The sequence below is a fragment of the Hemitrygon akajei genome, chromosome 1 (assembly GCF_048418815.1).
Source record: "Hemitrygon akajei chromosome 1, sHemAka1.3, whole genome shotgun sequence".
NCBI lineage: Eukaryota > Metazoa > Chordata > Chondrichthyes > Myliobatiformes > Dasyatidae > Hemitrygon > Hemitrygon akajei.
The window spans coordinates 112,545,064-112,561,366 of NC_133124.1; the positions used below are offsets into that span (position 1 = coordinate 112,545,064).

General features: G+C 43.2%; 1 protein-coding gene across 11 annotated transcripts in view; it reads left to right on the top strand.

Annotated features, from left to right (window-relative positions):
• pomgnt2 (protein O-linked mannose N-acetylglucosaminyltransferase 2 (beta 1,4-)) overlaps window positions 1–16,303 on the top strand; it is a 131,726-nt gene that overhangs the window by 48,341 nt on the left and 67,082 nt on the right. For 7 of the 11 annotated variants that reach the window (XM_073050161.1, XM_073050180.1, XM_073050156.1 and 4 more), the window contains one exon: window positions 141–8,091. The exons of the other annotated variants lie outside the window; for them this stretch is intronic. In XM_073050161.1, the coding sequence (XP_072906262.1) occupies window positions 208–1,962 (1,755 nt within the window). In that variant the 5' untranslated portion in view covers window positions 141–207 and the 3' untranslated portion in view covers window positions 1,963–8,091. Of the gene's footprint in view, window positions 1–140; window positions 8,092–16,303 lie in introns of those variants that run through there. 11 annotated transcript variants of the gene reach the window in all.

Sequence of the window (16,303 nt, forward strand, 5' to 3'; positions counted from 1 at the left end):
TTATTATGTCAAAACGGTACATGACTTTAAATTATCATTACTCCCTCCTTCTTTGTCCCCTTGTGTTTTTGAGGGATGTAATTAAATTTTTGAATGTTTTTTAATTAGAAGCAACTCTCTAATAATGCTGTCTTTTTAAGGGTCTTCACGCTGCCTTGAGAGGGGTCTCTTCACCATCTGCTTGCAGTGATATGCACTCAGCTCTACATGCCTAAATCAAACTGCAGAATGAGCATAGCAATTATTGTCAACGCTCTGCTTGTGTCCATCCTGGCGGCAGTGCTGTGGAAGTATGTCAAGTTGTGGGAGCAGGTCACTTCACTACAAGAAGAATTGATGCTATCCCAGCAAACCCAAGAGCTGTCCCAAGTGAAGATTGACTACCACGCAGCCCTGCAGGCTCTTATGGAAAATGGCACCAGAATGGTTTGCACTGGGAGAATGCATACTGAGCGGATCTGTCGGATCGAGTCCCTCTGCTACTCTACAGAGGCTGACGAGTTTGTCTTCTTCCATGGCAATGCCTCCATACTGCTGCCAAACCTGGGCTCGCGGCGATTCCAGCCTGCTCTTTTAGACCTGTCCTCTGTAGAAGATCACACTGCACAGTACTTCAATTTTGTGGAATTGCCTGTCGCAGCTCTCAAGTTCATGCAGAAGCCAGTCTTTGTGCCGGACGTTGCATTGATTATGAATCGGTTCAATCCAGACAACCTCATGCACATCTTCCATGACGATCTGCTCCCGATCTACTACACAATGCAGCAATTTCAGGACTTGAATGAAGATTCGCGCTTGGTCTTCATGGAAGGGTGGAATGAAGGGTTGCACTTTGAGCTCTACAAATTATTTAGTAACAAACAACCTCTTCTGAGAGAACAATTGAAGAGTCTCGGGAGTTTGCTTTGCTTTACAAAATCTTATGTTGGGTTGTCAAAAATGACAACTTGGTATCAGTACGGCTTCATTCAGCCTCAGGGACCAAAAGCAAATATATTGGTATCTGGAAACGAAATCAGGCATTTCACACACTTCATTGTGGAAAAGTTAAACGTTACTACAAGCTCCAGTGGTGAAGAGTACATTGTACTGTTCAGTCGCACGGTTAACAGGTTGATTTTGAATGAAGCAGAATTGATCCTAGCACTAGCACAAGAGTTTCAAATGAAGACTATTGCGGTGTCTCTGGACGAGTATTCCTTTGGAGACCTTGTCAGACTGATTAGTGGTGCCTCCATGTTGGTCAGCATGCATGGATCCCAACTGGTGATGGCAATGTTTCTGCCTAGGGGTGCTGTGGTTGTTGAACTGTTTCCTTATGCCGTGAACCCCGAGCATTACACACCCTATAAAACCCTGGCATCTCTCCTGGGCATGGACCTACAGTACGTTGCTTGGCAGAACACAAAGGAAGAGAATTCTGTTACCCATCCTGACAGACCCTGGGAGCAAGGTGGAATTGCTCACCTTGATAGAGTTGAACAAGAGCGCATTGTAAAGAGCAAGGAAGTCCCTCGCCACCTGTGCTGCCGAAATCCTGAATGGCTATTCCGTATTTATCAAGACACTCTTGTAGATATCCCATCTGTGATGACTGCAATTCACCAGTCAGTGAAATCTAAACCTCCTCTCAGGAAGGTTAAAGCAAGAAGTATAATATATCCTGGGAAGGTGCGAGATTCCGTATGTCAAGCCTCTGTCCAGAGTGCCAGTGAAGCAAAATTGTCCATTTCCTGGCAAGTACCTTGGAATCTGAAGTACCTGAAGGTAAAAGAGGTGACATATGAGGTTTGGATACAGGAACAAGGTGAGAACACATATATGCCCTACATCTTGCCTCACCAGAACTACACGTTTATAGAAAACATTAAACCATTTACAACATACCTGATTTGGATAAGGTGCATCTTTAATAAAAACCTTCTCGGCCCATTTGCAGAGGCACTGACTTGCAACACATAAAGCAAGATTGTCTGGTGGGAAAGGAAGAAACATCCTGTACTTCTCTACGTTATGTGGCCCAAAAGTATGTTGTTCAGTATCCTGTTGCCCTGTAGTTGACAAAGTGTGTAACGAATAAGAGGACTGAGCTTAAATAATGAGCTGTTTTAGGGCTTTGTGCACAGTGTTGATTGATGCAGTGAAACACAGTTAAAAGGCATCTAATCTGGTTGAAATAAGATTTACTCTGGTTGTAATGGATCATAGCAAAGGTCTGTATTAAGTGTATGGACTGGTTTTTTTAATGCAGTGGCTTAAAATGACTCTAAAGGCATACCAGATCAGAAGCTCAGTGTTAATAGATCAACTGTGGACATGAATGGTACCACGGGATATTGTACCATGCAGTCCAGTGGCGTAACAAAGCCTCTGCTGGAGTTTAGAAGCAGCACCAGTTAACTTTGTCTGATGAATGACAGTAGTATTATACATCAATCAACTAAAGTGGAAAAGAACAGTTAAAGATTCATCAAACAACATTGTGAGGTGCTGCTGTTGCGAGAATTGCGTATTGTTGTGTGAGTCAAGCCACAATGGCAGAAGAATGTATGTGCCAGTGTGTAGATTAGGTCAGGTAAACTTGTTCATAGAGGTATTTTGTGCTTTTGTAAAATTTGTTTCAATCCAGCAGCAATTCTTATTGTAATAACTAGTTCCCTCCGATTGGAAAGTCCTATAGGTATGACTACAGTCTCCCAATCTACCTTCAAATGCCAAGAATGCATCATCTTTGTGCTTCCTGTTCCTAATCTTCGCAGATTTTTCATTCTATATGTTGAAGAGACTCCGTGGAAGGCAGGATGTCTGTTTGCTTCAGTTTTCTGCTTCTTGTGATTCTAAAATCCTGCTTAGGACTGTAAAGCACAATATATCTGCTTTCAAGCTAAGTTCTTTTAACCTTTGAAATTCCTGTCTTTTTGGAAAAGTACTTGCAGCTGCACACAGGAAATTCAAGCAGTATAAAGATGAAGATGTTATCCTGGAGCAGAGACCACAGGGGAAGAGAGACTTGTGGATATCCCATTGCAGGGAGGAGGAAACCTCCTTCAAAATGGTCCTGATGCAACTTCATATACCAGGCCAACTTGGAAATATATTGGAGTTCCTGTATCACTACTGGGTCTAAATTCTAAAACTTCCAATGCAACAGCATTGTGAAGTGCCTTCACTATAAAGTACTTGCAGTGTTTGAAGGCACACAGCTCACCATTACCTCAAGGGCAGTAAAGCATGGGCTTCCAGTAATCGTCCTGTCAAGGTGGTAAGCAGAATGTGTAAAATCAATGCCAGTCACTCAGAGCAGTGTTGCTACAGCTGTGATTGAAAGAGACAATTACCCTGCCATCTTCACTCTATCCAGCATATTCGATGTCACTGTGTGTTTTGCTTTTCCGGAGTCACATAATTCACCACTTGATTCAATTATAGCTGGGTTGATGACAGCTTAAATTCGATGACTACATTCAATATTAGATCTGTGAGTTAGCCTGCTGCAAGATGAAATTCACACCATCTTAACTATATCAATTTTAGCCGTGCTCTCATTGTCAACAATTCTGGTGCTGGCACAATAGGGCTGTCATCACGTTCATGGATCACAGGAAACCCAGCTAGGCTGATGTCATTAGCGGTTTAAAACCAGCAAGCCCAATGATCTGGAACAAAATGCATCTCTTATAAACATAAGACTTAAAAAAAGTGAGTTCTCTCTTTCACCATGTTGCTATTGATCTTGCCAGGAGTTGTATTTAAATATTGGATGTTGCCTATCATAGTTTAGTGCCCTGTGATCCTATGCACATGCAAAAGTTTTAAAAAAGTTTGTCCCTACAAATGCTCGCTTGAAATTGCTGTATAATAACATGCGGTGTGTCTGTAATGTTCAATACTGTTGGCCTCACTCTTACCCGGATGGCAGAAGCTGGTCCAATGTCTTCATTACAGTCGGCCCTCCTTATCCACGGGGGATTGGTTCCGGACCCCCCCCCCCCCCCCCACCACCACCGCGGATACCAAAAAACGCAAATGCTCAAGTCCCTTATTTAACCTGTCTCAGTGCGGTGGTCTTTAGGACCCAGCGGAACCTCAGACCTTATTTAACCCGTTTCAGTGCGTAGTTCTGAATCTGTAGTGTTTATGTTCATGAAAATAATGACGATCATGATTAAAAATAAAGTGGAAGTAATAAAGCGATCAGAAAGAAGTGAAACGCCATTGGTCATTGGAAAAGCATTAGGCTACAGTCGGTCAATGATCGGAACAATTTTAATGGAGCATGTGAAAGGCCCTGCCCCGATGAAAGCTACAATTATTACTAAGCAACACAGTAGTTTAATTATTGAAATACATACTTTTCTTAAGTGTTTAATATGCATAGACAGGTAAAATATATACTATATACTAAGACAAACGTTTGACTAACTGACGCTAAATAATACCGGATGTACCTGTTCCGACTTCAAATCCGACTTAAAGACGGAATCAGGAACGGTACTATTTCATAACCCAGGGACTGCTTGTACTTTAAAATCATTTCTAGATTACTTATAATGCCCAATACAATGTAAATGCTATGTAAATAGTTGTTATACTGTATTGTTTAGGGAATAATGACAATAAGAAATAGTCTGTACATGCTCAAACGACGAGTGCTGGAGAGAGAACTTCTGGGTTTTCCCGATCCGTGGTTGGTTGAATCCGTGCATGCAGAACCCATGGATAAGGAGGGCCGACTGTATTTTAAAAGTTGTTCTTAAATTATTTATAGCATGAAACACCATTACACGATAACTGTTTACCAATAGATGTTATATTGGCATTGAAGGAAAGCATTGGTACCTCAAACACACAATTGTGTTCACAGAATATGTTCTTGGAAAAAATGTTTTGTGTGTTTCACTATATATGTTTCAAGTTGTTGGCCAATATTGAAGATGACAGTGCTTGAAGGCAGATGTTCTTTCTTGCAGCTTTTGTTTAGTTTTTGCTTTTCTTCTCCTTCTTTACATTTTCATAAACTCTCTCAACTTTTCAGTTCTAGCCTTGCCTCCTACAGTGAATCCTAATCCAAGTAAATGGCTTATAACCATATAACAATTACAGCACGGAAACAGGCCATCTCGGCCCTTCTAGTCCGTGCCGAACGCTTACTCTCACCTAGTCCCACTGACCCTCCATTCCTTTCATGTCCATACACCTATCCAATTTTACTTTAAATGACAATACCGAACCTGCCTCTACCACTTCTACTGGAAGCTCGTTCCATACAGCTACCACTCTCTGAGTAAAGAAATTCCCCCTCGATTTACCCTTAAACTTTTGCCCCCTAACTCTCAACTCATGTCCTCTTGTTTGAATCTCCCCTACTCTCAATGGAAAAAGCCTATCCACGTCAACTCTATCTATCCCCCTCATAATTTTAAATACCTCTATCAAGTCCCCCCTCAACCTTCTACGCTCCAAAGAATAAAGACCTAACTTGTTCAATCTTTCCCTGTAACCTAGGTGCTGAAACCCAGGTAACATTCTAGTAAATCTTCTCTCTACTCTCTATTTTGTTGACATCTTTCCTATAATTATTCAGGAGTTGATTCTGCAATAACTGCATAGAGGATAGTAATCTATACAGCTCAACTGAGTTTAACTGATCGAAATATATAGAGTCAAGAACTGCCTGAGCTGATCCACAACTTGAAGCACATTCGGTATAAAATCACTACAGATAGTTTGCTATTCAAATATTGTTGGGTAAAAAGGCTAGATGTTCTCCAAGTATCTTATAAAATCAAACTAATTAAATTCCACAAAAACTTTCAATAGTCAAATCAATTAATTGCAAATTATTTTGGAATCATCTGAAGTTGGGGAATGCACAATATTTAAAAAATATAATAAGTTAAAAATTAGCATCCAGGGAAGTTTGTTTATGGGATCACCTTTGCTGGAGGAGCAAACCGTTTGCTGATGATACTCTCTTAACAAAATATTCAAAACTAAAAATGCAGCCACAGTATTTTTGAAATCAAACACTGGACTTGTATTTTCAGGAAGTTTGGATTACAAACTGTACCAGATGCAAATAATTGCTCAATTGAAGCCAATTGCTTATCTTTGAAGAGAGCGCAGTATTTATATGAGTTGCAAGCAACCTTTCAAAGTACAGGTGGCCAGTTCATTGACAGCATGTTAAAAATTAATTAGGTTGTGAGGATGCTTATGTCGAGCATAACCTCCAACAAAGGCTTGTTGAGTTCGAGATCCTGTTTCTATGCTACAAGTTTTATGTAATTATACAGTATGTGAAAAAAAGCTTTAACTAACACAGCTCTTCTAGTTCTGATGTACCCCATATTTATCTTGCATCTATGTCACTGACTAGCTGTCGACAGCAATCTTGTAATCAGTACTGCAGTGTGCTGATGTCAACCTCCTCCTATTTATATGAAGCATCTGCTCGTTGCAGCTTCAGTAGATGTTAGAGGCAGCTGATGGCTGGAAACACAGTTTGTATCATCGCAGAGCTGCTACTCTCAAAATACCCTCAAAGAAACTGCAGGGCAAAGGTGATGAAGGATAAAGATGTTTGCACCCCAGATATGGGGTCTGCTGGTTTCCCTGAGAAGATAATAATGCACCCTGTAATTTAACCCCTACAACCCTTAGGGTACAGGTACTGCACCAATGAGGATGTTAGGCAAATCATTCTAAGACTTTCAGCTAAAGATGATGAGCACATGGCAGTGAATGCTGCACTCACTGGGCAAGACCTGCACTTCTGAGGCAGACCCTGGTGGCTCATTTGCCATGTTGCAGGCTTGAGAACAAACATCTAAGGAGATGCTCCAATGTGGGGAAACTGTGCTCGTAAAAAATGTGATCCTTTGATTCAATTGAGGTCTCATCTCTCTCTCTCAGGTGGAGGTGGAGGGAGGGTTGAAACTTTCACTGAGGCAGGTGGGGGGAAGGTCGAAGCTTTTGCTGCTGCTTGTGCATGGGGGGGGGGACTTGCTAACATTTTCCTGTCGTTCCTTCTTTGGGGGGTTTTCTTCTGTTTTGTGAATGTCTGTGCAGAGCAAGAATTTCAGGTTGTATACCATATACATTCTCTGATATTAATTGGAACCATTAAACATTGCATCATATAAGCAGCATTCACAGTAAAACAAAATTGTACATCATTTATGTTTAATTTACAAGAAAGAATACAATTAGGGAAAAAGAGCAAAAGTTCTTTTTAGTGCAAAGTGAAGGATCCGTGTTGCCCAGGACCCTGAAACTTGCTCAGGAACTCCATTGTTCTTCTTTGTAGTAGTGCTATGGGAAGTTTTATATTGACCTGAGAGAGATCTTGGGGCCACAGTTAATATTCCATCTGAAAGATGTGTGCAAGTTTCTAGAATGGAATTTCTGATTCCAAACAAACCAAGACTGGCTCCTGATGATGGCACCTAAAATTTATGAAGTTCATTGAGTCTCGTCGATTGTAAATGGTGGTTGAATAACATCAATTACAATGGATCAATAAACAAAAACACTTGCACCTTTCATGACCTCCAATGTCCAAAAGCTTAGAAAGACCAAGCAACATCTGTATAGAAGATTAATAAGGTATCCCTTGCTCTGGGTAGCACAGGGGACGGCCAAACTGTTTCATGAACTTAAAGTAAAACACTCAATGTACCAGATTTGAGAGCCAAGCATAATTAAAACTCAAACCCCTTGTGAAAGTGCATAGAAAGAATTGTGAGAACATGGAAGGTGGTTGTACTGTGAACAATATGAAATGTCTGTAATATTTGTTTTGTACTGTATATGTTTTCTATTTATTTTTGCTCTGGAAATGTCTATTTATTGATAAATTGTATTGTTATATCAGCAGGATGTTAAGTTCTGCACAAAAGAAGTGTAACTTCCCTGTGATGAGGCGGGTTATTTAATATTGTGTCCAAATACATTTGCACATTTGTTTGTTTCAGTAGACTTGGAGTTGAATGCCACGTGATGATGCATTCATATTTAGTGCTGATATAAATCTAGCGTGACATTTCTGTACTGGATAATTAAATATAGGGTTAGCCCATTCAAACTTCATCTCCTGGATTCTCTTAATCATTTTTATTCATCTGTGAATTTGCATCAAAGTTGTGAACTGTTCCATGAAAGACGTTGACAGCATTCTCAAAATGTGTTTACTCTAATATTGAATAAATTGCAAGGTATAACAATCGTAGACGTCTTGTATTCCCAGACCTTTCCCCAGGGAATGATTACTGCTATTCTAGAGAAGCTGGTGTTGTTCCTCTTGGAACATCAAAGATGAGAGAAATTTCCAATGGGTGGCAGCCATTCAATGAACAGATTTACGCTGATTGACAGAAGATTATTTTTAATATGATAAAACCTGAAATCCATTGCCTAAGATGGTGGTGGAAGCTAAAATAGCTTCCAACTAAAAATTAAACACTAAATAAATATTAAATGAAATACTGTCAATATTACAAAGAGAGATTGGGATGATTGTGTTGATTCGAGAACTCTTTCAGAAAAGAGGCCAAAAGACCTGTGTAATATATTCATAACTGCTTTACCTATACACCACACATTTGAGACAATAGCAAGCTGGCTTCCAGAATACTCTTTTTGTATTGGAATTCAAACCGTATTTAAATTTTTTGTAACTGGGATTGGGAGATTGCTTCCTATTTATTGATGGTTTTGGAGGAGAAGCTCATAAAATTTCCTGCTTGCTGTTTACAGCTGGTTTGTAACCATGGGAATTGTGCTTATCTTTCCTTTGGCTTGTTTCTATAATTATTGCTGAATTTTGAAGAATCTTGATAAGCTAGGACGGGTTGTAAAATTGCTTACAATTTTAAAGGGGTTTAATTGGTATTTTAATTCTTTGTGTGACTGATTGGTCTTGAATATAATGCATAATCCAGCTGTCAATCCAATTGTTTTAATGCTGAGTGTAAAATAGACCATCAGGCAATGCTGGAAATCCTCTGTGCATAGATATGATTTTCCCCACACAATTAGAAGATAGATATTTGAGGTTAAGACCATAAGACATAGGAGCAGAATTAGGCCATTTGGCCCATCGAGTCTACTCCGCCATTCAATGATGGCTGATCCTTTTTTTTTCTCCTCCTCAATCCCATTTCCCAGCCTTCACCCCATAACCTTCGATGCCATGTCCAATCAAGAGCCTGTCAATCTCTGCCTTAAATACACCCAACAATCTGGCCTCCACAGCTGCACGTGGCAACAAATTCCATAAATTCCACCCTCTGGCTCAAGAAATTTCTCTGCATCTCTGTTTTGAATGGACGCCCCTCTGTCCTGAGGGATTGCTGTGCCCTCTTGTCTTAGACCTTCCCACCATGGGAAACATCCTTTTGTGCATCTACTCTGTCTAGGCCTTTTGACGTTCGAAAGGTTTCAATGAGATCCCCCCCGGTCGTGGAGAAGGGATGAAGGGAAGAAAAGGAATGGCTGATAGGGTGGAGTCTAACAAGTTGTTGGTGGAGATAAGTTGATGATGATGTAGTCATAGAGTAGGGATACCCGACCTGGGACCAAGGAACTCTTGCTTAATGGTATTGGTCCATGGCATAAAAAAGGTTGAGACCCCCTGTCACAGAGGAAGATGAATGAAAATGGAAAAAAACATGGAGGGGGGAAGTGTTGCAAATGAAATTAAACTGAAGAAAACACTGCAGATGAAGAAAAATTGAAATAAAAAACAGAATATTGAAAATATTCAGCAGGTAAGGTGGAGAAAGAAATAATTAATGTTGCATTAGTCATAAATGGTCAGATTTGAAGCAAACTCAAATGACTGAAATTGTTGAACTTAACATTGAGTTGTAAAGGTTGTATTATGTCACTTGGCAAGATCTGGTGTCAGTCCTCGATCTTGTGTTGAGCATAATTGGAACAATGACAAGGAGTTCATTATGGAGAAATAAAGTGGGCAACATGAAACTTAGGGTCACCCTTGGAGACTGGATGAAAAGTCCTTTACACCATCCCCTCTCCATATTTAGTTTATGTCTTCACTTCATCCTTCCCTTCTGCTCTGAAACTTCAGACATGTTTGATTTCTGACCTTTACTATCTTTAATAAAATGTTACAGCCTGAGATGTTGGCCCTCTTTCTTTCACAACAGAAGCTGCCTGCTTTGCTGAGTATTTCCTGCATGTTCTGTGTTTAGTTCAGATTTCCACCAGCAGCAATTCTTTGATTTAAAATAAAAATCTTATTTTTGTCTTGGACAAATTCTGGAGGTAGCAGCTCCTGGCAACTGCCTCCAGCCTCTTCCACCAAAGGTCACCTGTTCTGTGGGAATTGGATATGAAGTGGCCCATTTGTTAGATGACAAGATGATTTTCATTTATCAAGCAATCTCCACCCCATTCCCATTTCCAATAGTTTGTAACCGTTTAAAACATATATGTCAAACTCAAGGCCCGCGGGCCAAATCCGGCCCGTGGTGGAATTATCTTTGGCCCGCGAGCCAAATCCGGCCCGTGGTGGAATTATCTTTGGCCCGCGAGATAATATCTAATTACTATTAAAGCTGGCCCCAGTAATCGAAGCGCCTATGGCGTATGATATGGCTAATGCTGAGTTTATTCAGGTACCAGGTTTTCAGGGTTTTTAGTGTTTATTCGGCAGTCTTCTTCATAAGAAACGGAATTTGTAAAGTGAAACACTTTGTAGTTATAGCAGACACTGAGACACATGAGAGCAGGCTGAAAAAACGGAGGCAACGAAAGCTGCGTTCGCACGCATCCGACTGATCTGGCCCGCATGAAGCTGCATTTTGCTCAATCCAGCCCGTGACCTAAAATGAGTTTGACACCCCTGGTTTAAAAAGTCCAAATGATGTTTTAATAATCACAATTCGTCAGATTTGCAGCAGCATCTTAGAACTTGATCTCTAACTTCTGCAGACCCCAGAAGATTGTGAATAGACTCAATGTTCAAACTCATTTGTGAAGTTACCCAAAGATTATCACTACCAGAAGATGCTACTGAAATTCTAAGGGCACTGAGCCCAAAATCTGGGCTATTATTACAACAATAGAATCACTTTTCAGTTGTGTGGGTTGTATGATATTTAAAGAATGTCTGGATTTCAAATGGCTCACCCTGTCAGGTCACAGAAAGTGCAAGGGACTGCAACTTCACTATGCAATATTGGCACATCGGTCCATTCCTGAGAAAGTTCTTCCTTCTGTTATATCAATTGAAACCTAGATCATAAGCCAATATAACAAAAATATTTCATCCCAATAGTTTATGCTGAAAGTGTCCTATGTGGACAATCTACCTGACTAACAGCTTTTATATAAAAGCTAGCTTCTGGGCAGATACTACGTTAGTGTGTATGTTATCGACAAACGGATAGTCAGTGTTTGTTGATTACCTGTTTTGCATGTTTGCCCTTTTCTCATTGATATCTTCCAGTTTTGCAGATGCCAAATATAGCTGAACTTCCAGATGAAGGCTCTTGACAACTGTCCATTTCCCTCTAAAGATGCTGCCTGACCCGAGTTCCTTTAGCAGTTTTTTTTTGCTTCAGATTCCAGCATCTGCTGTCTTGTATTTTCACCAGTGCGGAAAATAATTGGCATCTTTAAATTCAGAAAATATCTTCTCTGCAGTCTCTCTGTGTCAAGAATCTGAGGATCTTGGAGTGCATTTCTAAGGAGTGGAAGATGTGTATAAATTAGTTACAGAAGTGATTATTAAAATGTTTATGCCCATGCTTCTGTGTACATGAGTGCAGATGCTATTTCTTTGTTCGAGAAAGGGAGTAGGGATAACCCTGGGAATTATAACCCAGTGAGTCTTTAGTGTGGGCAAGTTATTGACAAAGATTCTTTGAGACAGGATTTACGAGCATTGGGAGAAGCATAGTCTGATTAGGGTTAGTCAGCATGTGAGGAGTAGGTCATGCCTCATGAGCATTGGATTCTTTGAGGATGTGACAAAGCACACTGATGAAGGTAGAACAGTGGATGTGGTCTATAAGAATTTTATATGGCTTTTGATAAGGTTCCCCATAGTAGGCTAATTCAGGAAGTCAGGATGCCTGGGATCCAGGAAAACTTGTCTGTGAGGATTCTGATTTGGCTTGCCCACAGAAGGCAAAGGGTGGTTGTAAATGGAACATACTTTGCCTGAAGGTCAGTGACCAGTGGTGTTCTGTGGGGTGCTGTTCTGGGACCCCTGCTCTTGAGAGTTTTTATAAATAACTTGGATGAGGAATTGGAAGAGTGGGTTTGTAAATTAGCAGATTACACAAAGGCTGGTAGGGTTGTGGGCAGTGTAGAAAGTTGTCATAGGTTATAACAGGGCATTGAAAATATGCAGAGCTGGGCTAAGAATTGGCAGATGGAGTTCAACCCAGAAACGTGAAGTGATTCACTTTTGAAGGGAAAATACAGGGATAATGGCAGGATTTCTAGCCATATGGAGGAACAGAGGGATCTTGGACTCCATGCCCATAGATCCCTTCAAATTGCTGTGAAAATTGTCAGTTGGTAAGAAGGTGTATGGGTGTTGTCCTTTATTGATTTGGATATTGAATTAAGGAGCTGTGAGGTAATCTTGCAGCTCTCGAAAAGCCTGGTTAGACCTGACGGGACATTTTGACCCTGTTAGCAGGGTGGAAACTGGGAGGTGTCATCCTATGCAGGCCTGACAGGACCCCCTCTCTCCGCCCTCCTACAGCCAGCTCCTGGCGGCCCAGGATGATCCAGATGGGTCTGCTGGAACTCCTCGATGAGCGATGTCCAAGGTGAAACTGGACAGCAACCAAAACCTCTCCTCTGGACCATACTCTTCCCAGTTGAGCAGGTAATGCACACCCCATCCACAGCGACATGAATCCATCAATTGGTGAACTGTGTACACTGAACCGTCTTCCACCTTGGAGATGCAGGCTCAGGTGGATTAAGTGGACCATGGGCTTGAGGTAGGGCACATGGAAGGTGGGTGTGATCCTTAGGGACAGTGGCAGCTGGAGACAGTAAGTGACTGGATTGATGTGAAGGGTAATCTTAAAGGGACCAATGAACCGAGGTGGAGCTTGCAGGAGTCGATGTGCAGGGATAGATCTTGGGAGGACAGCCAGACACTGTCCGCAGGCCAAAGTAGTCTGGCTGACACTGCTGGTGGTTGGCCTGGCAGCAAAGCACAGGCAGCAGCCAGGATGGCCCTCCAGGTATTCCAACAGCAGCAGACCGGACCTCCACCATCGCCTCTGCAAGGAACCATCAAGCATTTCAAAGGATGACAAGCCCATGGCAAAGCTGGTCTGTAAATTGTAGGACAGCTCAGCCAGAGCAGATATTTCTTTCATCTGGAAGGGTTTGGGGCAGCAATGCATTGCAGAAACTTCTTTACCTGCTAATTGGTTCTTTCTGAGGGACTGCTGGTCTGTGGATGATTGCCAGAGCCTTGCTAAAAATGGAAGAAGAATTGTAGGTCCCGGTCTGACACAATGTCATGAGAGAAATCGTGAAGGCGAACTACACGTTGACGAATCACATTTGCTGCCTCAGCGGTTGTCAGAACTTTGGAGAGGGCAATGATGCGTGCTGCCTTGGAGAACCAGTCCACCACTCATGATCACCATCGGGAGGTGGCAAACCAATGATGAAATTCGTGGTGATGCGGGACCACAGGCGCTGGGGTGGGGCCACAAAAACTCAGAGGGCTGGTGGTTGGTGAAGTTAGTCTGGGCACATTGAGGACAGGCAAAGACAGACTGACGTACGTTTGCAATCATGATGGGCGACCAGAACAGACGTTGCAGAAATTCCAGAATCCATTGTATGGCTAGTGAGGAGTGAGGAGTGCCTCAAAGCACACAGTCGCCAGCACGTTCATGCAGTTGTCAGGTGCATTGGCTGGAGCAGGTTCATGTTGTAGGGGCTGGTGGATCTAGTTCTCACGATCTCAATGATCAGGGCGAGGATCTACGATTGGTTGAGGGTCAGCTGTCATAACAAGGTGTTCACTTTAGTGTTCTTGGAACTGGGTTGGTGCGAGAGGAAAAAAAATGACTGCCCTCGGAGGTGATGGATCGCACAGTCATATGGTCTGTGAGGCAGCAGGGTGCTGCCCTCTCTTTCACTGAAGCTGATGGCTAAGTCGTCGTATCCCTGAGGGACTTTGGTGAGGTCAAAAGTTTCCATCGTCTCCACGGATCTATGGGGTGAAGTGAGGACCATGATGACGCTTTTGAGGTTGGTGGGCATCTCCAGTTCAATAGTGAACCAGGTGGCCAGGTGAGGTGAGGCTCATGAGTGGAGAGCCAGGGTTTACCTAAGAAGAGAGGAAAACTGGATGAGTCAATACAGAGTACTTGGATGGACTTGAGTGCTCTCCTATGCTTATGTGCATGGGCCATGTGTGTGCCCTGACCATCCTAGACCCAAAGGATGTCTGTCAGCGGCTGTAATACAGAAATAAGAGAAAGACTTAATAGGGACTCCAAACTGCCCCCTGTCCGTTTCAGAAAGTTGCCTGCTGTGACAGACTCCACCACCGTCAGCTGTTGGGATGTGGAGGGGGACAGAAAGTGAGATGGCTTATGGTGCTGGAATGAGAATCTGGAGGGAGCTTACCAGAGAGAAGGCCTCTTGTCTCTACCTGACGATGCTGTTTTCCCAGGCGCAGTGGGCATTTGATGCATGAGTGCTCCACAGTGAGCGCACAAATTGTTTCTCCACCGATGCTCATGTTCTTGGGGAGTTAAGGGAGCTCTCTATAAGTGCATGGGTTCTGGAGCCTGAAGTGGTTCTGGGAATGAAACTGGGGTTCTAGATAATGATCTGAATGGTCATTCCGGAAGGGTCAATTCGGAGGGCCAGAGTGAGAAGAGTTTCAAGGTTGATGGGCATCTCCAGGGTAGACAGCTTGTCTTTCAATTGGTCTGAGAGCCTGTAATGGTAATAGTAGCATTGAGACAGTCCTGAATCCCATGGTGTAATCCAGCATCGACCGTGACAGTCCTGAATCTCACAGTGTAATCCAGTACCGAGTGTGAGGGGCCTGAATTCCACCGTGTAATCCACTACCGAGCGTGAGGGGCCTGAATTCCACCGTGTAATCCAGTATCGAGTGTGAGGGGCCTGAATTCCACCGTGTAATCCACTACCGAGCGTGAGGGGCCTGAATTCCACCGTGTAATCCACTACCGAGTGTGAGGGGCCTGAATTCCACCGTGTAATCCACTACCGAGCGTGAGGGGCCTGAATTCCACCGTGTAATCCACTACCGAGTGTGAGGGGCCTGAATTCCACCGTGTAGTCCACTACCGAGCGTGAGGGGCCTGAATTCCACCGTGTAATCCAGTACCGAGTGTGAGGGGCCTGAATTCCACCGTGTAGTCCACTACCGAGCGTGAGGGGCCTGAATTCCACCGTGTAATCCAGTACCGAGTGTGAGGGGCCTGAATTCCACCGTGTAATCCACTACCGAGCGTGAGGGGCCTGAATTCCACCGTGTAATCCACTACCGAGCGTGAGGGGCCTGAATTCCACCGTGTAATCCACTACCGAGCGTGAGGGGCCTGAATTCCACCGTGTATTCCATTACCGAGTCTGAGGGGCCTGAATTCCACCGTGTATTCCATTACCGAGTCTGAGGGGCCTGAATTCCACCGTGTATTCCATTACCGAGTCTGAGGGACTTAATTCCACCGTGTATTCCATTACCGAGTCTGAGGGGCCTGAATTCCACCGTGTATTCCATTACCGAGTCTGAGGGGCCTGAATTCCACCGTGTATTCCATTACCGAGTCTGAGGGGCCTGAATTCCACCGTGTATTCCATTACCGAGTCTGAGGGGCCTGAATTCCACCGTGTATTCCATTACCGAGTGTGAGGGGCCTGAATTCCACCGTGTAATCCACTACCGAGCGTGAGGGGCCTGAATTCCACCGTGTAATCCACTACCGAACGTGAGGGGCCTGAATTCCACCGTGTAATCCACTACCGAGCGTGAGGGGCCTGAATTCCACCGTGTATTCCATTACCGAGTCTGAGGGGCCTGAATTCCACCGTGTATTCCATTACCGAGCGTGAGGGGCCTGAATTCCACCGTGTAATCCATTACCGAGCGTGAGGGGCCTGAATTCCACAGTGTAATCCACTACCAAGTGTGAGGGGCCTAAATTCCACCGTGTAAGCCAGCGCCGAGCTCGAAAGACCATGGTATACAGAGATGGCTGCAGCTTGAAGTGCAATACACACGGAGACTGGAAGTGGAGAATCTGCTGAA